The sequence below is a fragment of the Nannobrachium achirus genome, assembly GCF_963921795.1.
Source record: "Nannobrachium achirus genome assembly, chromosome: 9".
Lineage (NCBI taxonomy): Eukaryota > Metazoa > Chordata > Actinopteri > Myctophiformes > Myctophidae > Nannobrachium > Nannobrachium achirus.
Window position 1 is genome coordinate 53,423,483 of NC_137818.1, and position 27,476 is coordinate 53,450,958.

General features: G+C 41.1%; 1 protein-coding gene across 1 annotated transcript in view; it reads left to right on the forward strand.

The window, feature by feature from the left end:
* Positions 1-27,476, forward strand: part of nup210 (nucleoporin 210) — a 144,170-nt gene that overhangs the window by 70,200 nt on the left and 46,494 nt on the right. The window contains exons 15-27 of the mRNA XM_080732510.1: positions 5,745-5,966; positions 8,711-8,884; positions 9,732-9,924; positions 10,568-10,674; positions 12,389-12,493; positions 17,967-18,068; positions 18,526-18,654; positions 19,859-19,986; positions 21,328-21,463; positions 24,004-24,066; positions 25,782-25,964; positions 26,616-26,696; positions 27,251-27,382. Coding sequence (XP_080588636.1) covers positions 5,745-5,966; positions 8,711-8,884; positions 9,732-9,924; positions 10,568-10,674; positions 12,389-12,493; positions 17,967-18,068; positions 18,526-18,654; positions 19,859-19,986; positions 21,328-21,463; positions 24,004-24,066; positions 25,782-25,964; positions 26,616-26,696; positions 27,251-27,382 — 1,755 coding nt within the window. The remainder of the gene's footprint in view (positions 1-5,744; positions 5,967-8,710; positions 8,885-9,731; positions 9,925-10,567; positions 10,675-12,388; positions 12,494-17,966; positions 18,069-18,525; positions 18,655-19,858; positions 19,987-21,327; positions 21,464-24,003; positions 24,067-25,781; positions 25,965-26,615; positions 26,697-27,250; positions 27,383-27,476) is intronic.

Here is a 27,476-nt window from a genome sequence, read left to right on the forward strand (position 1 = left end):
TTCTAAGTGCGACAGGGAGTTTATTCCACAGTTTGTTGGCCAGGAGGGCAAATTGTCTAGGACGAGTGCATTTTCTTCCTGGGGTTTTTAGCGAGGGTTCTATCAGCATCCCTGTGTTGGCTGATCTGAGTGAACGTGTGGGGTTGTAGGGGTTTGAAGGTCAGCATCGGTGTTTTATATTCACAACCGGGAGCCAGTGGAGGGAGCGGTGAAGGGGGGCGACATGTGAGAATTTTGGTTGATTGAAGACCAGTCGTGCCGCAGCATTTTGGATCAGTTGGAGAGGCTTAAGTGCACATGCCGGGAGGTAGGGGTGGATATTGGCAAGAATCTCGTGATGCAATACTTATCACGATACTTGGGTCACGATGCAATAGTATCACGATATATTGTGAATCTTTGCGATACGATACCATTGCGATACTATTGTGATACATCAGCTTTAAAAGCTGAAGGCGCTGCTCTAATGTTGTTTTTTTCGACGTTTGCAGCCATTTTCTTGAGACCTCACTCACTGAACTGTGGGAAGGGGAAGTAGCTACTATAGTACAGTGATATCTAGAGGCAGCGGAGTGTCAGGACCAGACTTGTACCATTGGTTCCTATGCATGGGAACATATTTTATTTTCCTCAAAGTATTGCGATACTACAGCCTGAAGTATCGATACAGTATTGGCAAATAAACTATCGCAATGTATTGCCATAGCCCATATCGATTATATTGCCCACCCCTACCAGGAGGCCAGTGAGGAGAGCGTTACAATAGTCAAGTTTTGATATGACAGATGTCTGGATGAGGAGCTGGGCTGACTCCTGGGTGAGGAAGGGTCTGCAGTCAGTGCACCGCTGTTTGAGTTAATTTCATGGACACGATGCCTGCCACCATAGACTGCGCTTTATTTCGAAGAGCCCCGGAAGCCACGCGCGTGTGCATGTTGTGAGAATGGACGTCAGTTTGTGTACAAACGGTCGCAAAACTAAAATCCTAAACGGGGTCGACCGTCACAGAACAGTGTCGCCGTGAAAAAGGGCGGTTTTCGGTGTTATTTTCACTAGATTCAGAGATACCGTTTAAGTTTAATGTAGGTTTTGTAATGATAATCAAAATCTACAAAGTAGTAACTAAGGTTTTCAAATAAATGCAGTGGAGTAAAAGTACAATATTTGGTTCCAAGATGTAGTAGAAGTAAACGTATTGGACATTTGAAATACTCAAGTAAAGTGCAAATGCATATCATTTTGGGGCTCCACGAACAGGTTTTAGAACCACTGGTTCAGAGGGCATTTTGTAGAATGGTCAGGTCTTTGAGGACCACTGCATGAAGCCCTCCTCCCTGGGCTTACAGTACCTTCACCTCTGGAGTAGGGATGGGATGATAAGCGATATTATCGTTTATCGTGTTAAAAAACACTCACGATAATCGTATCGTGGAGATTTAATTTATCGTGATATCGTCATCCGTCATGCACTGTGATCAAATTCTTTTTGCAGAGCTGCATATCCGGTACCATTTAAACCCTCTATAATTGGTTAAAGGTATTTATAATATACGTAATTGATACAGTCTTTTTTTCACTCTCTATCAAATGTCTTTGCCAAAAAATAGCCGATCTGCAAGCTCACAACGCATTGTGAGCTTGTAGATCTGCTATTTTTTGGCAAATGTTCCGTCAGAAGATAATGGATTTTGATTATCGCGATAATATCGTAAATCCCGATTTCTTTTGTCATAACAATCGTGACATGACATTTTCATATCGTCCCATCCCTACTCTGGAGGCGTTTCAGAATGAACGTGCGTACATGGCCACAAACACAGTTGTGCTGGAATGAGGTCCTTGACATTTACTTCTAGTGGAAGCTACTGCAGTGCCTGGAGGCCAATAATCATCATCATCCCCATCTTTACCCCTGCGGCCTTTTGTTGTCTTCCACCATTACTCTTTCAACTCTCTCTGAGCAGCAATTAGCCTTCCTCTAGTCTAAATCATCATGGGAGGATGAGGACACGCACGTGCACATACACACGCGCGCACGCACACACACACACACACACACACACACACACACACACACACACACACACACACACACTCACTCACTCTCTTTTGGATTACTATACTTGTGCGGACATAAATATTTTATTTTAGGACGGTAATTAAAAAAATGAAGGTGTGTGTGTGTGTGTGTGTTTATTTTTCTAGTGATTACTCACGCCATGGAGACTTGAGTTCAATAATATTGTTTTGTATATGTCGCATTCCTAAGACAAAAATGTGATATTAGTAAATGTACCCCCCATTGATTCCGGATGGGGACCCAAATGCATTTGGGTCCCTCCGGAATCAATGGGGGTACATTTAATGTAATCAAATCTTTGTCTTAGGAAAGCAACAAAAAAACTAAAAATATTATTGAACTCAAGTCTCCATGGCGTGAGTAATCACTAGAAAAAAAGTCATTTTGGGGGTGAACTACTCCTTTAATTGCATGCTGGTGTCGTCGACTTGTGCCCCCCAAACTAGACGATCTACAACTTCACAACGTTGAGCAGTGCGCCGACAACAGACGACAAGTCTTGAGCTTTGTCGATCAGCTATTTTGGGTGCTGTCTTGGGTGTGCAACAGCATCACACACATATAAATATAAATCGAGGGTAAAATATAGATTTTAAAGCCATAAAACAAAAATACTGTAGGGACATTTACAGCCCTACCACCTTACCCCTTATGGCTTAACTATTTATACTATTTTTAAAAAGTTTTGAACTCATTAACTCATATGCTGCCATTTAACAATACCTTCGTACTCTTTAACTGCCATTCGTCTCCATAGACTTCCATGTAATTCATAGTGCACGGATCATGCACACCCATGCCTAGATAATGCACCACGTGTGTCCACATTGCTCACAGCTTTCAAACAAAAAAATCCGAATGGAAATCCGTTCAGGCATTCATGAGATAGCAGCCATTATGTTTTACACTGTTGTGAGCTTGGAGGTCTGCTACCTGAGTTGTATGGGGGTTGTATGGGGGTTAAACAAGCAATTTCGCGATCGCTATCATGCCTACTAACGTTTTTGGGGTCCAAAAAAAAATTTTTGAAAAAAAAAAAAAAAAAAAAGATTTTTTTATTTTTATTTTTTATTTTTTTTATTTACGGGATTCACGGGCGTGGCAGGGTGGTACAACGGGATTTTTAAGGGATTCACGTTTTTGGCAGTTAATGAGTTAAGACCGGGAACGCATCTGTGTCACATAACCACTTTAACCATAATTTTGTATACTTTGGCTTTTCGAAAATAGCAGATATACAAGCTCATAGTGCGGCAACGAGTGCCGCGCTATGAGCTTGTAGATCTGCTATTTTTGAAAAAAACTAAAAACCAAAAAAAAAAACAATGAAAGTTTGTGAAACTCTTTGAATATATATAATATTCTTTTAACACAAACATTTTCTTTGCTTCTGGGGGGTCCCTGGAACAAAATATTTTGAGATGGGGGTCCGCTGTCAAATATATATAATTCTAGGGGTCCTTGACATTGAAAGACTGAGCACCACAGATAAAGAAACATAAGTTTTTAGAAGACATTTTTAGGTATTTTCTTAATGGGTTAAGAAAGATGTTCAAATATGCGATCTACTTGCGAGCTTGTAGATCGCTTGTAGATCGCATTTGCGAGCTTGTAGATCGAGCTTGTAGATCGCATTTTTACCATTTTTTCAAAATGGTAAAAATGGGATAATACAAAAGGGATAATAGGCACAAGGGGTAAGATGAGGCCCTTAGTCCTCAAAAGTATAGAATAAGTAATACAAGTACGTACACACACACACACACACACACACACATCTTTACTGCAATCAAAGACAGGAGTGTGATGATCCGTAGCATTGTGTTGAGTTTGCTGTGGTTGTTCCTCTGTGCGGTGCATCTTAATTATCCTCTCTGGCTGCTGCTGCTGCTGCTCGCTACGAATGATTTGTTTTCTCCATGTGTGGTTTGACGCTGTCATAATGGAATGCATGTCAGCTGTTGGAGGGGGGGGAGGGAGGGGGGGTAGTATGGTTGAGTATAAAGTAGCTTAATCTCACATCATGCATCATTATGTCATTTCCTACATGATTGCAAGCTGTGGCCCTGCCTACTCATTAAAACCCATTCAGAACGGGTACACTACTGTAATTTGTATCATTATGTTATGCTTTAACTATTGAAAAATAGCAGATTTACAAGCTCACAGCGCGGCACCGAGTGCCGCGCTGCGAGCTTGTAGATCTGCTATTTTTGAAAAATTGTGAAAATTAGAATTTTGACCCGATTCTATAAGTGGTTTTTGAATCCTAAGATTTTTTGAAAAACCCATGTTTCTATGTCAGCAATCTGGCCAGCCATCGTCAAAGAAAAGGTCCTTTTCACTTAACTGGAGCTCAGTTAGTCTGTTCTTGAGAGACTAACTATGTCTGTGGTTCTCAAACCTTTTCATGTGAAGGACCCCCAAAATGATATTTATTTGGCCACGGACCCCAATCTCAAAATATCTAGTTCCAGGGACCACCCAGAAGCAAAATTTGAGTTACAAACGTTCGCTTTGAAAATACAAGATTTGCACACATTTTCACGACTTTTTTCAAAAATAGCAGATCTACAAGCTCGCAGTGAACTTGTATATCTGCTATTTTTCACAGGTTAAAGCATCCACACATTTTAGGCCTAAATGGGTTAACGTTACCTGTTGGCCAGCAGTAAAGCATCATTTGTGCTCCGTCCGCTTGTGCCGACTGTCCCATGTTGAGAATAGCAGATGCCGTGATGCGTTTTCCATGCACCGCACCGTCAGACAAATGCCTCAAATATCGAGGTACTTTTAGATATTGCGGAGGTTTTTCATATTGATGATACGTCTTTAAAATTATATTTTTTTCAAATCATGCACTTGTTTTGCACTGGCAGCTACTGAATGTCCAAGTTTGATTTCTTTGTTTATTTCTGCTGAACAATTTTCTCCAATTAATAATCTTATGTCTTGTAAGTTATATAATAGATTTTGTGTAGGGATGTAACGATATGGAAATTTTTGGCCGATACTGATCTAGTTTTTGGTATTATTATTTCCCCATTTTGTGGCAGGGTAACAATAAATATTCATCATAAGAAAATAACTGTTCAGAATCAACAGCTTGGTAGGTGGCTACTGCCATCGGTTAAAGTCAGCTTTATTTGCCAATACCGATATTGACTGATATCGGTAGAGATGCTCAGATTGCTGTATCTGCCGATACCGATATTCCCAATCACAGCGTCAAATCCATAAATTCTACTATTTATTGCGTTACTGTAGCAGCATTTATATATTTAATGATTATTCTTACAAAACATTGACATTGTATATTAAGTATATAAACATTAGGAGTTAACAGGCTGAGATCCTTTAGTATCCAATTCAACTTGTAGGAGTTGAAGCTGAGGTTAGATTCAGTCTCACAGATAAATATTGTGAAAATAGCTTATCTAGCTTGTAGATCGGCAAAGCCGATACGATCAAAGCCGATAGAGGCATTATCGGCCGATCGCGATCACTCACCGATCAATCAGCATTCGGCACATCTCTAGCTATCGGCAAATATCAGTCCGAATATGTCCGATACAGATATGTGGCCGATATATCGCTGCATACCACGATTCCCACGTGGACCGTTCTTGTTTCATTTACTGTATGTGTTATTTTATTTCCTCAGGCAGTTGACCCCGTCTCCGTGGCCTTGGTGACCCTGGGCTCCTCTAAAGAGATGCTGTTTGAGGGAGGCCCAAAGCCCTGGGTGCTGGAACCCTCCAAGTTCTTCCGGAACCTGAAGGCGGAGGACGAGGGCAGCATCGGCCTGGCGCTGACCACCGGCCCGGCCGCGCACAGCCACAGCCAGCACTGGCTCACTGCTACCTGCAGGACCCTGGGAGAGCAGGTCAGAACATGACCCATTAAGACTGGAAACGCATTACTACGCATTGTTACTTAAACCACTATTTTATTCTTTAGCTATTGAAAAATGGCAGATTTACAAGCTCACAGCGCGGCACCGAGTGCTGCGCCGCGAGCTTGTAGATCTGCTAAGGACCCGTAGAATTATGTGTTTGTCCGCCAACCCCCATCTCAAATATTTGAGTTAAAAAAATATATTTTTTTCACTTTCAAAAAAGATATATTCAAAGATTTGCACAAATTGTCCACAAGCTTGCAGTGCCGCGCTGTGAGCTTGTAGATCTGGTATTTTTCAATACCTAAAGTATAAAATCATCCCAGGTCTTAATGGGTTTAACACTGTCCATCCTTATGCTATCGATAACCTGTTTATCATAACCTTATGCTATCCATAACCTGGTCTATCATAACCTTATGCTATCCATAACCTGGTTTATCATAACCTTATGCTATCCATAACCTGGTTTATCATAACCTTATGCTATCCATAACCTGGTTTATCATAACCTTATGCTATCCATAACCTGGTTTATCATAACCTTATGCTATCCATAACCTGGTTTATCATAACCTTATGCTATCCATAACCTGGTTTATCATAACCTTACATTATCCATAACCTGGTTTATCATAACCTTACATTATCCATAACCTATCCATAACCTGGTTTATCATAACCTTATGCTATCCATAACCTGGTTTATCATAACCTTATGCTATCCATAACCTGGTTTATCATAACCTTATGCTATCCATAACCTGGTTTATCATAACCTTACATTATCCATAACCTGGTTTATCATAACCTTACATTATCCATAACCTGGTTTATCATAACCTTACATTATCCATAACCTGGTTTATCATAACCTTACGCTATCCATAACCTGGTTTATCATAACCTTATGCTATCCATAACCTGGTTTATCATAACCTTACATTATCCATAACCTGGTTTATCATAACCTTACATTATCCATAACCTGGTTTATCATAACCTTACATTATCCATAACCTGGTTTATCATAACCTTACACTATCCATAACCTGGTTTATCATAACCTTACATTATCCATAACCTGGTTTATCATAACCTTACATTATCCATAACCTGGTTTATCATAACCTTATGCTATCCATAACCTGGTTTATCATAACCTTACACTATCCATAACCTGGTTTACCATAGCTTTTCACTAGCCATAAACTTGATTATCATAACCTTTCAGTTACTCACTCAACCTGATACTGTAGTATATTCTAGCCATAAACTTGATTATCATAACCTTTCAGTTACTCACTCAGCCTGATACTGTAGTATATTCTGCAGAAGGATGATGCAATGAAAATGGTCTTGGCTACACACCTAGTTCCTAAGTTATACAAGTTCATCTTATTGTGGAAATGGCTTTTACTTGGTGCCACTCTGAGTTCAAGTAACACATTTTAATCAGCACAGTTCAATTAACACAGTTTAATTAGCACAGGTCAATTAACACAGTTTAATTAGCACAAGCTCAATTAACACACAACTATGCATCAAGCCTTTCCCCAATTCACCCTTTGTCAGCCTTCTGATTGGTCCCTGACTGGCCAACCAGAAAAATCGCTATGCCTTACAAGGCTGGATTCCAGCCAGGAAAGAGGCACTAATAACGGACACTTTATTGTGGTGGTGTGGCGCCGTGCGGTCATAGCGATTTTGATAATGAATACGCTTCAACAAACTAGTGATGAACGATATCGATGTAACTAAGATATTCGATTGAGTACATATATTTTAAAGGGGCAGAATTACAATTAAAATACATTTTATGTTGAGGCTACTTCCTCAATGTCCTGGTCAGTGCGAGTCAGTCTAGAGGCGCTGCTCTCTCTCTCTCTGCCCTCTGCCTGTTTCAGAGGAAAGGTGGTCCTTGCAAAAAAACTAAAAAAAAAAAAAGAACATTTGAGAACCATAAGGACTCGTAATATGCCATAGTGTCGTACATATTCCAACGAAAACCTGGAGATTTGACATGCAGTAATTGGGTCTTATGATCAAAATAGGACATTATAATGTTGTGTCAAAAAAGAATATCTAAAATTGTGTCTGTATACAGACATATTGTTGACCCCTGATTTGTATTTAACCATTAACTCTTTTACTGCTTCGAACGTTAACGCTCGTCCCAATTCTGACGGCGGCACGTCGTTCTTTTACCTTGTTTGAGCACTGTAAGCTGATGAGGGGTCACGCGTGTGTGTACAGTAAAAAACAGCCCCCGTAACGCTGCTCTCAAATTTCCACCACACGTAAACATCAATGGAGTCCCAAATCACTTCCTGGCTGTATTCTGTGGACCTGATCTAGAACATGCATTTCTTTGCTCTGAACGACGGAAAGAGGGGAGGCCCATTTCAAATTCATTCCTTGCATAAGGCTTCCCCCTGCCATCAGTTTGGCTACAGTACATATGTGTCCATTGAAAACGATAATGTTTGGAAATGATCCATAGATAATTTTCTATAACATCGCAAAGGTAAGCTACCTTTTGATGGCACCAGCACAAATAAATAAATAATAAATATGGCAGAACTGTTAACACTGGGAACGCATCTTTGTTACTTTAATTTTCACCACTTTAACCATTATTTTATGCTTTAACTATTTAAAAATAGCAGATATACAAGCTCAGAGCTTGTAGATCTGCGATTTTTGAAAAATGGCTATTGATCACTGGTCAGGTGCTGGAGGTGACGGTGGGGAACCAGCCCAGTCTGACCAACCCCTACCCTGCTGTGGAGCCGGCCGTGGTCAAGTTTGTGTGCTCACCGCCGTCCCGCCTCACCCTGGTGCCGGTGTACAGCAGCCACCAGCTGGACCTCACCTGTCCCCTGCTGCAGCACAACAAACAGATGGTAAACAGTCACATTTAAAGGAATAGTTTCTAAATGTTTGGGTTCATTTTGGGGGTCATTGTAACGTCTCCTCTGGCGTTTGTGAGCACCCCAGTTTCTAAGTTGCTTGACTCAGCATTTAGATGTTAGAAATGAATTTAATCAGAAAGTAATTACTATATATTGTATTGTACATTGTAACTCAAAATCCACTTTAACTCCACTGTTAAATTAATTGAAAATGGGCGCACGCTGGCCTGGTGGTCAAGGCGCATACCACATACTAGGCTATGATGCCTGCTGGCGTCGCCGGTTCGATTCCCGATCCGGATGACCTTTGCCACATGTCATTCCCCATCTCTCTCCCCATTTCCTGACAGTCTACTATCCTATCAAATAAAATAAAAAAAAGGCATAAAAAGCCAAAAAACAAATCTTTAATAAAAAAAATAATAATAATTGAAAATACCCTTAGTTCTGGTGACTGATATTGGCCTTCTAATGAGTAGAAAAGAAGAAAAAGAAATTTGTGAAGTTTTTACTTACTTCTATCTACTAGTCATGATCGCGATTCCCCATACCAACCCCATCTTTCAAACATGGCAGCCATGCTCGTTTACATGTGAAGAAAACAATGGCTGCTATATCATGAATGCCTGAACGGATTTCCAAGCAAATTTTTAGTTTGAAAGTTGTGAACAGCGTGCACACACGTGGTTCACGATCTATGCATGGGCGCGCATGATCCGTGCATTATGAATTGCATGGAAGTCTAAGGCGACTTGTGGCATCCTGGAACTTTGGCAGCCATTTTTAAAATGCCGCGAATGAGTTAATATTAATGAACAAATATTATTTTCCTCTGCAGGTGCCTGTCTCAAATTACCGTAATCCCATCCTGGACCTGGCCGCCTTCGATCAGCAGGGCAGGAGGTTTGACAACTTCAGCTCTCTGGCTCTGGTGTGGGAGTCCACCAAAGAGTCCCTGGCCAGCATCCAGGCCTCCATGCCCATGGAGCTGGAACTGCAAGAGGACGCTGGCAAACAGAAGAAGCTGCATGGTACATACAGTACTATTAACACATCTCACATGGCATTGTCACTAAATAGATAAGTAGATCTGCTACTTTTGATGCTTTTGTGTAGTACAGGGGTCTTCAACAGGGGGTCCGGGACCCCTAGGAGGTCCTCAGAGTCACTACAGGGGGGCCGCCAAATCTTTGTGTGATAGGATCATTCTTTTAAATGAACAACTTGAACCCTCGCATCCCTGTTCTGAGGAGAACTTTGGCCAAAAATAGCAGATCTACAAACTGCGAGGTGTTGAGAACTTGTAGATCGGCTATTTTTGTCAAATAGGTTTGGTGTAGAGGTAAAAAAAAAAGATCAGACCAAGTACATAGTGAAAGGTCAAATTCTACTAAGTATTGACGATTTAAGTCGTTAAATATCTGAATGAAATAAATAAACACACATTAACATGACAGACTGATGACAGTGCTGTCAAACAAGTTTATGAAAATCTTCAACAACATTTTATACATTATATAGTGGTGGTCCCTGCTTTATTCCCCTCTCAGCTAAGGGGTCCTTGGCCTGAAAACATTGAAGACCCCTGGTGTAACATGATCAAGAAGGGCGTTCATCTTGGATGTTATTTATTTTAATTTTTTTAACATGTCATGAACTTGTTTCTCGTCTCAGGTCGTCAGACAGTTGTCGTTCACCATCAGACAGGAATTGCCGCCATCACAGTGACCGCTGTGGATTACCAGGCGTCACACCTGGTGGCAGCCAAGGTTCTCAGCCAGGTATGGCCCTTTAAAAAAGTTCAGCCAAGGTTCTCAACCAGGTATGGCCCTTTAAAAAAGTACAGCCAAGGTTCTCAGCCAGGTATGGCCCTTTAAAAAAGTACAGCCAAGGTTCTCAGCCAGGTATCGCCCTTTAAAAAAGTACAGCCAAGGTTCTCAGCCAGGTATGGCCCTTTAAAAAAGTACAGCCAAGGTTCTCAGCCAGGTATGGCCCTTTAAAAAAGTTCAGCCAAGGTTCTCAACCAGGTATGGCCCTTTAAAAAAGTACAGCCAAGGTTCTCAGCCAGGTATGGCCCTTTAAAAAAGTACAGCCAAGGTTCTCAGCCAGGTATGGCCCTTTAAAAAAGTTCTTCCTTTCTTCAGTGACCCAGAAACACATTGCCACCACCAGTGGAACCAGTATTGTAACCACTGCCCGCTGTGGTGTCAGCTCTGTCCCAAACCTGACACAACCCGTTCTCCAGGCATTCTAACAATGTTAACAGTAGCTACATTACGTACGTTGTTAGAATGCAGTCCAGCAGCATTCATTCATTTACAAAAACCTCATTTAAAGCTGTGGTTTTCAAAAAGTGGGGTCTGGGGACCCCCCAGTGGTCCTTTAAGTTTCCAGGAACAGTTTAAACACATAAGCCCTATTTTATTTTTTGACTGCTTGAAAATAGGCAATATTACTGTACAAAATCGTGTTGCGAGTTTGTAGATTTCCTACTTGTGAAAAATGTTAATGCATTTTGCCAAATGTTGACAGATTTTCTCCACTGATTTAAGGCATCATTCGTTAAAAAATGTTTTTTGGACATAAAATCCAGGAAGCAACGTACCTACATGTGTATGTATGCTAACTAGTTCACAGCCAAATCGCCAAACGTCGCCATTTTGAGGAGGGTGAGGCAGCCAGATCACCAAACGTCGCCTTGGGGATCATTTTCTGATCATTTTGGTATTTTTTTGACATTTTTTGAGCTATAAATGACCTTTCTAGCTTAATTTTAGTCTAAAGTTACATATTCGAAGGAAGTGACATCATCGATGACGTAACCCGGAAGTCGTTCGGCCATAACATAGAATGGGCCTTTTTACAGCATTGAATGTTGACGTTTTTCTTATCAAACTTTACCATATCTAGACCGATTTTCATTCGGAAAAAAATGGCTGGACTGACAGATTGGTCACTCAAGAGCAAAAACGAGTGTAAATGGCGTGTGCACGACGTTCGGATCGTGTTTTATAGCTCCCGTTCGGCGGACCGGGAGACATAATGGCCGCCAATGGGCGCCGCCATTATGGGTCTACTGCTGTCCACTCGCTAGTCCAGACTCTAGGAGATTATCGTTGGGCACACTCTAGTGGATAGTACTAGTACTACATTTTACAACAATATGATCCCTGTTGGGTTAGATTAAAGCTAACTTGGAAATTAATAAAATTCCTGGCAGTATAGGCGCACAAGCCTATTGTAAATGGCTGGGAGAGAGCTAAGAGATGAATACAATATTATGGACACGTATTGTCCCGTGTGTATCGTCTTAGGTTACATTGTATAAATCAGGCTTGTAGGAACACAATCATTACACGGTGATTCCTGTTCTGTGAACCTTTCACTTCTGCTTCCTAATTCAGTAGGACAATGCCACCCTGTTGTCGTCGCTGCAACGTTCATGTCCGTCACCAAAGCAACCGTTCTGTTTTCCTTCTCTTCCTCCTTTGACAGTATGACCCTTTGACCCCCGTCTCGGCCACTCTGGAGCTGCTGCTGGTGGAGGATGTGAAGGTCAGCCCAGAGAGCATCACCATCTACAACCACCCTGACGTGCGGGTAAGAAACCATCACCATGCTACCCTTACCAGTGGTGTGAATCAGTGGTGTGCAAAGTTTGGCATGGATAGGGGCAACGATGCCGGAGATGTGTGACGTGGCGGACGGACTGACAGACAGCCGGTGGAGATTTTCAAAGTAACTTGCGACCTGGCGGTCGCAAACACGGTTCTATTGTGAACATAGACGATCTACATGCGCTGCGAGGCGTTGTGAGCATGTGATCTATTTTTGTAGATCTGCTATTTAAATTTTTTGCCTCTAATATTTGACAATTTGGCCAATGTTCAATTTGTCATTTTAGGGGTATTAAAAAGTCCTTAAATTGTCACTTTAGAAATGTGCACATACCCTCTATACACTCAAACTTTATATTGGTTTGTTTACTGTTGAGTGAGAAAACAATGTTGCACATTAAGTTAATCATCTGGGGACCCACCTGGGGTTCCCGACCCACAGATTGAACACCCACCAGTCGACGTGCTTCATGCAAGTTCCCTTTCACAGAATTATATTTTGATGCGTGTACGTGTACACTTTTGCTTGTACACTTTTGCTCTGGGTTCCCCAGAGTTACTACAGGGGGTCCGCCAAATCTTTGTGATAGGATAATTATTTTAAACTAGAAATACTGTTCCTTCGAAACAGTGTGGGCTCGGTTCCAACCCAACAAATAGGATACTTTAAGGTACTGTAAGGTACAGTACCTTACAGTATTGTACTGTACCTTACTATACTGTACTGCACCTTACTGTACTGTACTGTACTGTACTGTAACTTACTGTACTTTACTGTACTCTACTGTACTGTACTTTACTGTATTCTACTGTAACTTACTGTACTTTACTGTACTCTACTGTACCTTACTGTACTGTACTCTACTGTACCTTACTGTACTGTACTGTACCTTACTGTACTATACTATACTGTACTCTACTGTACCGTACTGTACCTTACTGTACTGTACTCTACTGTACCTTACTATACTGTACTTTACTGTACTCTACTGTACTTTACTGTACTCCACTGTACCTTACTGTACTTTATTCTACTTTACTGTACTTTATTGTACTTTACTGTACTCTACTGTACCTTACTGTACTGTATTGTACTTTACTGTACCTTACTGTACTGTACTCTACTGTACCTTTCTGTACTGTACCTTTCTGTACCTTACTGTACTTTACTGTACTCTACTGAACCTTACTGTACTTTTACTGTACTCTACTGAACCTTACTGTACTGTACATATTATATGTGTTCTAGATCTACATTTTTGATTCTGTGTTTGGGAACCAGCAACTGTCAAATGGACTCCAACTGTAGTGGAGTATATTGAGTGCATATACTGTAGGCTAACAATCCCAGATCACATATGTCCTCCACTATGTCTATAACCAAGGCGTTCTTCTATGTGGCCACTCCAGACTGAGGAGTGGAGCATGGCTTTTATTGTGTTTGTGGATCTGACTTGGAAATGCATTGGTTTTGATATCTCCCTGACAACCAACAACAACCACTAATATGGCTGACTGTCCCTGCGGGCTCTAGGATATATGGCTATGGGATTTACATCCCATCGCCCGGACTTGATTCTTGATCACAGCTGTGTAATCAGTAGAGTGGAGAGGGACATTTATTTATAGTTTTAACTATAACTATAGTTTTATACATCACACAGCTTAGACATTTGGATCAAATCAGAGAGCAGACCTGTGTGAACGCAATGATATAGATAGCATATCTGAAGTGTGAACACTGCAGCCACAGCGCCTTAACATAAACATGGGTCTATTATCCTTCTCTCCACTCTGGGGACCCATTGGAAATGCATTGGGTGCTTAAAGTTAAACATTTTTATTTTTTTATATTTATACTACAAAACATTTCAAAACCAAAAATACAAGCACACTTGTCCTCAGTAAGCTGAACACATAAAAATTTGAATGGTGTTGAAAGGTGTAAGCGTTTAAGAGATGAAGCGCGCCAAAGTTTTGAGGAGATACACATATATAAATAAACAAATAAATAAATAATGAAGATAACATACGTGTGCTCGCCTTCCAGGCGAGCCCACAATTAACAACTTTAACCCTCACATCCCTATTCTGAGGAGAACTTTAGAAGCAGATCTACTTGTAGATCTGCTATTTTTGGCAAATAGGTTTGGTGTAGAGGTTAAAAAACTGCTTTATGTGGTTAAATGTCTGAAAAAACACATTAACACGAATCCAACATAAACTGAGTCTATGAATCTGTATAAAATTGTGATGCCAATTTTCATAGATTTCATAGATAATGTGTAGTGGGTGGGTGGGGGGGTCCCTGCTTCATCTCTCTCTCTCAACTAAGGGGTCCTTGGCCTGAAAACGTTGAAGACCCCTGTTGTAAGGTATTGCTTCTATATTGCGCCATCACCGTTTTTTTACATGGATAAAATCTCGAGCACTTCTCCCACCTCTGGCCGTTAACAAAATGTATCCGTTTCCCCTCGGAGACGTTTGAACTGACAGAATGGGGTGATCCTCCTCCAGCGTTTGGCTTTTAACTGCTGCTACCACGCTCTCAAAAGTTTGTCTCTCCAGGAGTTCTTCCTGCAGGCCTCCCTCCCTCCCTCCCTTCCTGTATATCATGTAGGAGCCAGCGTTTAAAGCATCCCTATTCTTGGGGTAACATTAGCCAAAAATAGCCGTACAACAGAGCTTGTAGGTCGGCTATTTTTGCCGAAGAGATTTGGTGTTGGGGGTGAAGAGGGGGGGGGGGGGGGGGGGATGGGAGGATAAGCGATATCATCATTTCTCGTGATAAACACTCACGATAATCGTATCGTGGAGATTTAATTTATCGCGATATCGTCCTCCGTCATGCACTGGGATCAATTCACCTTATATTTGCCGAGCTGCATAATATCCGGTGCATATCCGGTACCATTTAAACCCTCTATTGGTAAATATACTTATAATATACGTACTTGATACAGTCTTTTCTTCACTCTCTACAAAATCTCTTTGCCAAAAAATAGACGATCTACAAGCTCACAACGCGTCGCGACGCGTTGTGAGCTTGTAGATCTTCCAACCTAGGATAATGGATGTTGGGGATATTTTGATTATCGTGTTAATATCGTAAATCGCAAATTCTATGGTATTCTAACAATTGCATTCTCTCGAGACAGAGTCTGTACAGTAGCTAGGTACTAAAGGGACAAACTGAGTGGCCGTTCCCTTTTCTTTGACGATGGCTAGCCAGATTGCAACAATCGTGACATGACATTTTCATATCGTCCCATCCTTGGAGGGAAGCGGACCAAAGTGCAGAGCCAACTTGGGTCCAATTGACTACGTGTAGAGGGTTTAAAGTGGGTAACTGCTACACGCTCTCCAAAGATGTTAGCCTCTCCAGGAGGTCTTTCTACAGGCCTCTCCGTCTCTCTCTAATCCTGTGTGATGTAGTAGCAGTCAGTCAGTGTCTGATGGGGGGCGGTGCAGAGAGAATAACCTCTAGTGAACTGCGTAAGAGGATTACAAAGTGTGACCGCGGGCCAGGGGTCACCTTTTGATGCCACCAGTGGATTCATGTTATTCTTATCATTAAGTGCTTGAGTTTTGGGTGTGTGTGTGTGTGTGTGTGTGTGTGTACATGTAGCCTATTGCTATACTTGTGAGGGCCAAATGTCCCCGTGACTACAGCTCCTTCTCATAAAATTTGAATATTGTGTAAAAGTTCATTTTCTTCTGTAATATAATATATTTTTTTAAACTTTCATATATTTTAGATTCATTGTGCATGCAGTGAAATAGCCCAGGTTTGCTTAGGCCTTAAGCTCATCTGTGTGGTTGAGTCTGATGTCTCTCATCTTCCTCTTGACAACACAACACAGATTCTCTTTGGGGGTTCAGGTCAGGCCAGTTTGCTGGTCAGTTAAGCCCAGTAATACCATGGTCAGTACACCCGTTACTAGTAGTTTTGTTCTCTGTGGGCAGGTACCAAGAGCTTCTGGCTAAAGGAATCATCATCTCCAAAGCTTGTAAACCCACGGAAGCACAAAGTGCTCTAAAATCCCCAGGTAGATGGCTGTGTTGACTCTGAACTTGATAAAACACAGTGGACCAACACCAGCAATACAATACAATGCTGGTTTTGCCCACACTGCGTTTTATCAAGTTCAGAGTCAACACAGCCATCTATCCGAAAGTTTTGGAGCACTTTGTGCTTCCGTAGGCTGACAAGCTTTATGGAGATGATGATTTCTTTTGCCAGAAGCTCTTGGTACCTGCCTGCTTTCATTTTATGAGAAGGATCTGTATATTTGAAATGGAGAAATTGTCTCTTGTGAGGACCAGGGTACTTGTTGTTTTATGGTTGACCCATTAAGTCTTCTAAATCCTAATGGTTTTCTGAAAGATCTGTGGTGCTCAGTCTTTTAAAGTTAAGGACCCCCTAGAATTATAGGTATTTGACCGCGGACCCCCATCTCAAAATACTATGTTCCAGGGACCCCCCAGAAGCAAAGATTTGAGTAAAACATTTTAGCTTTAAAAGAATATATTAAAAGATTTGCACACTTTTCTTTTTTCTTTGCTTTTTTTCAAAAATAGCAGATCTACAAGCTCATAGCGTGGCACTTGGTGCCACGCTTTGATCTTGTATATCTGCTATTTTTGAATAGCTAAAGTATACAAAATAATGCCTAAAGTGGTTGTGTGACACAGAAGCGTTTGCGGTCTTCATAGGTCAAAACAGATTGTCAGAGTGAACCAATCAGGTTAGGATTATGAATACACTTTTAGAGTTTATGGCTTTGGAGTTTTGTGTGATTTATATACTGTACTTGGCGCATCGGCTCTTGGCTTTATGCTTACGATGGCAAAAGAGACACTTAGGCTCCGAGTTTGAGTCCCGTTCACGGCGATCTTTACCGCATGTCTCTTCCCATCTCTTGCTCCCTGTCTCCTGTCCATCTCCACTATAGCTATAAATAAAGGGAGAAAAAGACCCAGAAATCCAGAATATATCTTTTTAATAGAAATGGCAAAAGATTGTAATCGCTGTGCTAAAATTTTGACGGCCTCACAAGTATAGATATGTGTGTGTGTGTGTGTGTTGGGGGGGGGGGGGGGGGAGCACTAAGAATTGAGGCATTACATTTTGTATAACACTGTTCTATTGTGAAAATAGACATCTACATGCTCACAAGCCCTCGCGAGCATGTAGATCTGCTATTTTCACAATTTCTGCCTCTAATATTTGAATATTTGGCCAAGGTTTAATTTGTCATTTTAAAGGTATTAAAAGTCCTTAAAATTGTCACTAGAAATGTGCATGTAGCCTCTGTACACTCAAACTTTATATTGGTTTGTTTACTGTTGAGTGAGAAAACTATTTTTGGGGGGAGGTGTTCTGAATGACAAACGGTAAGCACCGTGTCTAACCATGTTCATGTTTATCTTCCTCAACACGTCTGGTCTTGCAGGCGGACCTGTCCCTGCGCGAGGGTTCAGGACACTTCTTTGTCAACGCCAGCGTGGGAGGGCTGGTGGAGGTCGAGTTTCAAGAGGCCACTTTGAAAGCCCAGGTGAGAAAGGAACAAAATGCTCTTTTATCTTCTTTTATGGGCAGAGTCCAAGGCGTTCCCCAAGCAAGGCAAAGATCCAAAGCAACATGGACTAGGATTGAGGCCACTGTACGATGTGAAAAATATAAAATAATGATAATGATTTTAAATGCCTTCACATACGCATCATTTTACAGCATATAATTATCTAGGCACACATGGACATGAAAAAGAGCTTCAAAACCTGATGACTCAGACAAGGCGTTTCGAGTCAACATCTCTCCTTCAGGCATAAATCAATCATGTTTTGTTCTCCAAATGCATGCCTGATGGAGGGGAAAGGAACTGGTTGGAATAACGTGTTCCTTCCACGCCCTACGTCCAACGGGGGAAGCTCCCCCCTGTCAGGTGAAAAAAAGCAACTTGCATTTAGCATTAGCTCCTCCATCTAACTACATGATATGTATTCTGTCCCCAGGTTGCCCCGCTCCACCCAGGCCTGGTGACGGTGATGGTCCATGACCTCTGCCTGGCCTTCCCTGCTCCGGCCCGGGCCGTCGTGCACGTCTCTGGCATCCTGGAGGTCTACGTCCGAGTGGTGGACAAGGTCAGCCCATGGTTAACCCATTTAGAACGGGTACACATTACTGTGTATCATTATTTTATTATGCTTTAACTATTGAAAAATAGCAGATATACAAGCTCACAGCGCGGCACCGAGTGCCACGCTGCGAGCTTGTAGATCTGCTATTTTTGAAAAATCATGAAAATTAGACTTTTGACCCGATTCTATAAGTGTCTTTTGAATCCTTCTAAGACTTTTTGAAAAACCTATGTTTCTATGTCAGCAATCTGGCCAGCCATCGTCAAAGAAAAGGTCCTTTTCACTTAACTGGAGCTCAGTTAGTCTGTTCTTGAGGGACTATTATGTCCGTGATTCTCAAACTTTTTCATGTGAAGGACCCCCAAAATTATATTTATTTGGCCACGGACCCGCATCTCAAAATATCTAGTTCCAGGGACCACCCAGAAGCAAAATTTTAGATACAAAACGTTCGCTTTGAAAATACTTTATATTCAAAGATTTGCACACATTTTCACGACTTTTTCAAAAATAGCAGATCTACAAGCTCGCAGCGCGGCACTCGGTGCCGCGCTGTGAGCTTGTATATCTGCTATTTTTCAATAGTTAAAGCATAAAATAATTCTAGGCCTAAATGGGTTTTAATAACGCTCGATCTGTGTTCGTAATCTGCCAGGGCCCAGACCACAGCTGGACACGGTCACTTGATTTCCTCTTCCACGCCTGATTGGCTTCTTTACAAAGTACTTAACCTTTGTGGTCGTCTGTGGAGCGAGGATTCCTCACCTTCCATTATTATTATATTAACCTCCCCAGGATTGAACCTGACCGAATTAAATGGTCTCAGACATTACATGAAATAGTAGATTTACAAGCTCACGACATGTTGTGAGCTTGTATTTCCACTATTGTGCAACACATTTTGAGTATAACATATGCCATATTCAGGCCGTAATACAATATTTATATGTATTGGCATCATTCATTTTCAGTTGTTTCTGTGTATTCATATCTGCCCCCTGAAACCTTTGTTTATAAAGCCCTATAAGTCACACAATTAAACTGTTCATCGCAATTTTTTTGTGTGACAATTAATCGTCAAGTAACGTCCTAATCGTGACAGCCGTAATTATTGTTCAGCACCTGTGTATTTTTATTGGGATGTGCATGCTTCCCTCTTTGGAGAGGATCATGTGTTTACCCTGCTGATGGTTCCTGGTCATTTCAGGTGGAGATAGGGAAGTCGGTGAGAGCTCACGTCAGAGTCCTGGACGACAACAAGAAGCCCTTCCCTGCCAGATACTTCCATGTCATGAACCTGAAGCTCAAGGCAGCCTCTGGGATCATCTCTCTGCAGTGAGTCTGATAGTTAGTTAGCTAGTTAGTTAGTTAGTTAGTTAAAAACACTTTACTAGTGTTCGTTTTTGTAAAATAAAAACTAGACTAAAATGTCTGAACTAAATAAAAAAAATGCTTTCAAAGTTATCTTTCCAAACTTTTGTAGGTAGTATAGTTTTCCGTATGACTGTTGCTCGATTGAAATGGAAATGAAGTTCACGGTTTACCTCTGATCCTAGATGACTATTTCTATGCATTTGATGTATTACTTATTGCTCTGGATTAAGAGCGCCTTTCTAAATGTTAAGTTGTAAATTGAAGCATTACACAGCTTGTTTTACGGACTTCTGAATATGCAGTGCGTTTATGTGGATTTTCGTCGCTGAAACCTTCAATGAATGCCCTACTTCTTCAGAAAATAGCGCTGCGCAAACATAGCAAAAATAGCCAAAATAGCTTGTAAATCGTCAGTTTTTGAAAATGGGGAAAGTGGTTCATGCTGTCTGTGTTTTATAAATATTTATCCAATGAAAAAGTATAAACAAGAGCTTGTAAATAAATAATAGCTACATTGGATCAATTGGAACACAGGTGATTTTATTCATTTTTATTCAAGTAACCGTTTAGTACCGTTTTGGTTCCCAGCCAACAGTGACGATATGCAGGGTGGTTTGTGAATATGCAACCAGGCTGTTTGTTTATCCTATTTAGACCTAGAATTATGTAACACTTATTGAAAAATAGCAGATCTACAAGCTCACTGCGAGCTTGTAGATCTGCTATTTTAGAAAAATAATTTTAAAAGCGAACATTTGTAACTCATATCTCTGCTTCTGGGTGGTCCCTGGAATAACATATTTTGAGATGGGGGGGGGGGGTCGAAATACATGTACTTTTGGGGGTCCTTGACATGAAAAAAAGTTTGAGAACCACTGATTTAGAAGATAAGGATTTAGAAGACAAGACATTTATAGAATCGGGTCAAAAATATTCAAAGACTTGCACAAAATGTTTTTTCAAAAATACCAGATCTACAAGCACCAACTGCCTCGCTGCAAGCTTGTAGATCTGCTATTTTTTTAAATCATGATCAAGTCGTGTCTTTTTAAAAGTGAACATTTGTAACTCATATCTCTGCTTCTGGGTGGTCCCTGGAACAACATATTTTGAGATGGGCGGTCTGCAGCCAAATACATGTAATTTTGGGGGGTCCTTGACATGAAAAATATTCACTCGGTGCCACGCTGGGAGCTTGTATATCTGCTATTTTTTATTAGTTAAAGCATAATGGTTAAAGTGGTTCTAATCTAAAGTGACACAGCTTTGCGTTGGGTTGTTGTTCGTCCTCCTCCTGTGCAGGGCTGTAGCGGAGCATGCAGAGAGAGACACGTCCATCTTCCTGGTGAAAGGCCTCTCCATCGGCCAGACCACCGTGTCAGCTGTTGTCGTGGATAAGAACGGGAAGAGGATCACGTCTGCCCCTCAGCAAATAGAGGTACAACATTTTCATGAGTTTTAACCCCATAAGCCTTAGTCACGGCCCGCCCACTCAGCATCCCCCGGGTGCTGAAGTCACATTTTGAAGTTGAAAATCCTACTATAGCCTATAGAGTTAACACAGAAATCGAATTTCCGTATAGTAAAGTATAAAATACGGCTGGCATGATCAAGAACACAAGATAGTAAAAGGCACAAAGCGTTATAATTTACTTTACCGTTCGAAATAATGATTTGTTGGCTTTAAGTCCAGCTATTTCTGTTATAGTTTCCCCTTCTAAATTGATGTCAGCACCCGGGGGATGCTGAGAAATTTGCTGAGTGGGTGGGCCGTGAATAAGGCTTAAGGACTAAATCAGGGGTCTTCTACGTTTTCAGGCCAAGCACCCCTTAGTCGAGAGAGAGATGAAGCAGGGACCCTCACAACCCATAGATATAGTTTCATCGTTTGATGGCAACATCATGATTGTATTTTGGATTCATGTCAATTTGTGTTTTCAGATATTTAACCACTTGAACCGTCAATACTTAATAAACTTTCACTCTCTACTTAGTCTGCTCTTTTTCCCCCTCTACACCAAACCTCTTTGCCGAAAATAGCCGATCTACAAGCTCACAACGCCTCACAGTGCGAGGCGTTGTGAGCTTGTAAATCTGCTATTTTTGGCTTCTCAGAATAAGGACACTAGGGTTCAAGTGGTTAATATAAAAAAGGAGAAACAAAATATTCTATCACACAAAGATTTGGAGGCCCCCCTGTAGTAACTCTGAGGACCTCCTAGGGGTCCCGGACCCCCTGTTGAAGACCCCTGGACTAAATGCCTTCTAAATCAGTGGTTCTCTAAATATTTTATGCCAAGGACCCCTAAATGTATATATATTTGGTTGTGGACCCGCAACTGAAATAGTTTTTGGGCCAGGGATCCCTAGAGAAAATAAATCTAAATTATTTTATATATAAATATAAATATAAAATGCAGATATACCATACAAGCTTGCATGAGCTTGCAGATCTGCTATTTTTTTAATAGCCATCGCTAAATTAACACGGATGCTTTTTTTTTTTTAATGGGTTTATGTACTGTAGTATTTTCACCTCTACCCTGGATTTGTGTGTGCGCCCCAGACCAAGGTGCCTGATTCATTATTTAGATATTGATTTTATTCAGATCCTTCCTGTGCATTGTAAGCCCTGTCAAATTCAAACCTTGTGTTAACCATTTTAGACTCATTTAACCCATTTAGGCCTCGAATTATTGAATGCTTTAACCAGTGAAAAATAGCAGATATACAAGCTCACAGCGCGGCACCGAGTGCCGCGCTGCGAGCTTGTAGATCTGCTATTTTTGAAAAAGTCGTGAAAATGTGTGAAAATCTTTGAATATATGTATTTTCAAAGCGAACGTTTGTAACTCAAATTTAGCTTCTGGGGGGTCCCTGGAACTAAATATTTTGAGATGCGGGTCCGTGGCCAAATACATATCATCTTGGGGGTCCTTCACATGAAAAGGTTTGAGAACCACTGACATAGTAGTCTCTCAAGAACAGACTAACTGAGCTCCAGTTAAGTGAAAAGGACCTTTTCTTTGACGATGGCTGGCCAGATTGCTGACATAGAAACATAGGTTTTTTCCAAAAATCTTAGAAGGATTCAAAAGACACTTATAGAATCGGGTCAAAATTCTAATTTTCACGATTTTTCAAAAATAGCAGATCTACACGCTCGCAGCGCGGCACTCGGTGCCGCGCTGTGAGCTTGTATATCTGCTATTTTTTCATATTTAAAGCATAAAATATTGCGTCATAATGTGTTCAGGCCTAAATGGGCTAATGCATTTTTCATTACTTTCTCTCTATTTTATTTAAAAATTTTTGTTCTCATTCGACAAAAATCCTCTGGTGAGGGAGAAGGAAAGAATGCTAGAAAATGAATAAAAGTACATGGGGGAAAAAGTTGAGTTCTTTTCCAACGTTACCCCTGTACCCTTAAAATGTGTTTCACGGTGAAATACCCCTCTAAATCAGGGCTTCTCAAAGTGGGTGGGTGCCTCAGCATACTTTGATAATGCATATTTATTACATATTTTTGTACCCACAAAAATGGCTATATAAAGTAATATGAATCAGGGGTGCCATGGATGAAAAAGTTATTTACATGGGTGACCTGAGCCAAACATGTTTGAGAACCACTGCTTTAAAGACTCAGTGTTTGATTCTTAGGTCCGCTTTTATATCTGTGTACAGTATATAAATATATTATACATATCGTCACTGTCGGGCAGAAACCTCGTTTCAACCCAAGTTTCAAATTTGTATGTTTTTTCGCAAAGTAAAGCCCTGCTTCATCAGACAAGGCCATCGCACAAAAGTAGTGAGGCGTTGTGTGCTTGTAGATCGGCTGTTTTCACTACTTTAAATCGTTTTCAAAATGATAAATACAAAACAAAGTGTTTTGGACATACAAGGTTTCCACCTGACAACGACGATATATTAGAAAACATTCTCACAGAGCGATTTCTTGTTTTTGTCTCCTCCCAGGTGTTTCCCCCCTTCAAACTCATCCCCAGGAAAATGACTCTGTTAATTGGAGCGATGATGCAGGTATGTATTGGATTCCCCAACAAACAGCTGGTCCCTGGACCACTCCTCTGCCTGAGGGAGAGGGAGTCATGCTATGGGGAGCATTTGAAATGCCTCATGGCGCTTGTTCCTCTGCTCACGCTAGGGAATTCACCAAATATTCGAACATTCGAATATCAAAGTCAGTATTCGACGTTGTCACCGAAGTCGAATATTCGCTTTTTTATTTTTTTATTGTTTTCTCTTTAAAAAATATATATTTTATAAAGCTTGGCTAGATAGGAAGTCATAAGAATGAAGTCATAAGAATGCCCCTGGATTCATTTGTCAATGCTCTATACCAGGGGTTCTCAAACCTTTTTTGGCTGTGACCCCCAAATTAACATATTTGAACTGGAGACCCCCACCCTGACAAGCACTTGGAATTGTAGGTATTACATTTAATGTGACTCGGTTCCACACATAAATATTGTTAAAATAGCAGATCTACATGCTCACAACACGTTGTGAGCATGTAGATCGGCTATTCTCACAATGTTTGCCTCTTGCTTACTTAATATTTGACAGTTTGGCCAGTCCTGTCGAATATTCGACTATTCGAATACTTTGAGGTTGAATAATTCGAATACTAAAAATCATTATTCGTGAATGCCCTAGCTCACGCCAGTGTTACTTTTGTCGTCTAAAACTATGGCAAAATACATTTTTGTTGACAAAATTAACTGTAGATTTAGTAGACTAAACTAGACTAAAACTAAACATTTCAGATGACTAAAACACAACCAAAACTAAATGAAATTTGATTCAAAGGATCAAACTAAAATCAACACTCTTCTGTTAAAATTGTAGTTCTCAAATATTTTCTTGTTGATCCGAATGAGCTTGTAGATCGGCTATTTTTGAATAGCTGAAATATAAAACTGGGCCTAAGTGTTTAAACTCTTTCTCATTCATTCATCAGAGTGTACAAGGCGGCACAAGGCTCATGCAAAACTTATTCTCTGACCTTTTCTGTCACTTGTTTCTCTTCGTTGTGCAGTTACATCTGCAACAGTTAATCTAACACATTTTTATAATCAATTATAGAGAAATCCTTGATTATGTATAATTAAATAAAAAGAAATGTTATTGTTATGGGCAAAAATCTTAAAAAAAAAAAAACTTTAAAAGTAGTGAAAATAGCAGAACACGTCGCAATGCAACGCATTGAGAGCTTGTAGATCTACTAATTTCAAATGTTTTGTACGACGTTGTGTGACAAATGTTTTGGGATGGATTAATCACTAAGATAATTATTGATTGTTGCAGCCCTAACCTCATCAATCTGTGTGTGTGTTTTGTTTATTTTTGGGTGGTGTTAACCGTTTGTATGTACTGTATGTACGTATGTCCCACACTTGCCTTATTGGCGTATTCTTTTCGTTTATCGTGTTAAAAACACGATAATCGTATTGTGGAGATTTAATTTATCGTGATATCGTCCTCTGTCATGCACTGGGTAAAACGTACTTATAATATACTTTTTTACACTCTCTACCAAATCTCTTTCCCCAAAAAATAGCCGATCGGCAATTTTTTGGCAAATGCTCCGCCCCAGGATAATGGATGATGGGGATATTTTGATTATCGTGATAACATCGTAAATCGCGATTTCTTTGGTCACAACAATCGTGATCTGAAATTCTCATATCGTCCTATACCCTACTCACTTCAACACCGGGTGTTTTTGTTTTCAGATCACATCAGAGGGCGGGCCCCAGCCCCAGTCCAACATCCTCTTCTCCGTCCTGGCCAATGAGAAGACGGCGTCGGTCAACGGCGCGGGCCAGGTCAGGGGCGTTGCCGTGGGCAACGTGACGGTGAGCGGGGTGGTCCGCGCCGTCGACCAGGAGACCGGGAAGTTGGTGGTCATCTCTCAGGTCAGTCTGTTATTGTGACCATAGGTCGCAGTTTAGTGTGTGAACCGTCACAGCTTATCTCTGTCTGTCTTTAACACCTGACACTGTGGTTCCCCTAACACATCACTGTGACATCACAGGTGATATCACAGGTGACATCACTAACATGTCATCAGTATTAAGCCCATATCTAACAGGACTTCATACGGGAATGCCCATATATGGAGGCCACATCGGCCACATACCACACTAACAGAATCCATATATGGCCAAGACAGATGGCCAAGACGGCCCATATCTGTGTGGCTGGTTTTACAGACAGGGATCTCCATGTATGGGCATAGAAGGGTATGATGTCAGATGTGATAGACATCATAGGACTTTCACATAATGAATAAACTGAGTAAGCATGTTTGGGCTCTTACAGCATATCTCCATACACAGTACATGGATGGGTACCAGGGGTCTCCATATATGGGTAACTTGTACCGAAATACATCACTGGCCAGATGGCCAAGAATTTCAGGCGAGGTTGCATGTCGCCCTGAGGTGTCTTACTAGTTATGGACAGTAGTTCACAACACATGTCCAGGTTGGGGGTGAGAACTAGTGATTTTTAGAAGGCCTTTGTAGCCTCAGGTCTTCATGGGCTTACCGTGGCTGTTCCAACAGGATGAGGTAGAAGTGGAGGTGGTGCAGTTGAAAGCCATTCGGATCCGAGCCCCCATCACCAGGATGAAGACCGGTGCTCAGGTACCCCCTTACACCCGATTAGGGCATTCACACAGCGACTGAATTTTAATAGTTGTTCACTATTAACACTTACCAAATGGCATCTAAAACATCTCAGATACAACCAGTAAATCGTCGTCGTCGGGTCAAAACCTTGTATCTCCAAAACCGTTAGTTTTATAATTATCATTTTAAAAACGATTTAAACTAGTGAAAACAGCCGATCTACAAGCACACAACACCTCGCACCGCGAGGTGTTGTGTGCTTGTAGATCGGCTGTTTACACTAGTCTTGTGCGACAGTCTTTTATGATGAAGCAGGGCTTTACTTTTTGAAAAAATATACACATTTGAAACTTGGAGATACAAGGTTTCTACCCGACAGTGACAAAATAGCAGATCTACATGCTCACAACACATCACAACCAAGTATGTATCAGGCTTCTATGAATACTGTTTCTTTCAAAGAAATAGTCCTTTTATACAGATTCACCGTCGTTCACCAAAATGAATTCTCAAGCATTGTCCCCCTGTTTTTCTGAAGCATTGTCCTCCTGTTGTGTGTCCCGTGCCAGATGCCTGTGTATGTGATGGGTCTGACCAACAGTCAGACCCCCTTCTCCTTTGGCAGTACCCTCCCAGGTCTCACCTTCCATTGGTCCACCACCAAGAGGGACATTCTCGACGTCCAATCACGTCACAGTGAGGTACAGTAGGACCTCCCCTACCTCTAAAAAAAAACGTTCGCGCTTCTGTGTACTGTGGTAACGACAGATACTGATGATAATCTACTGTCCCTGT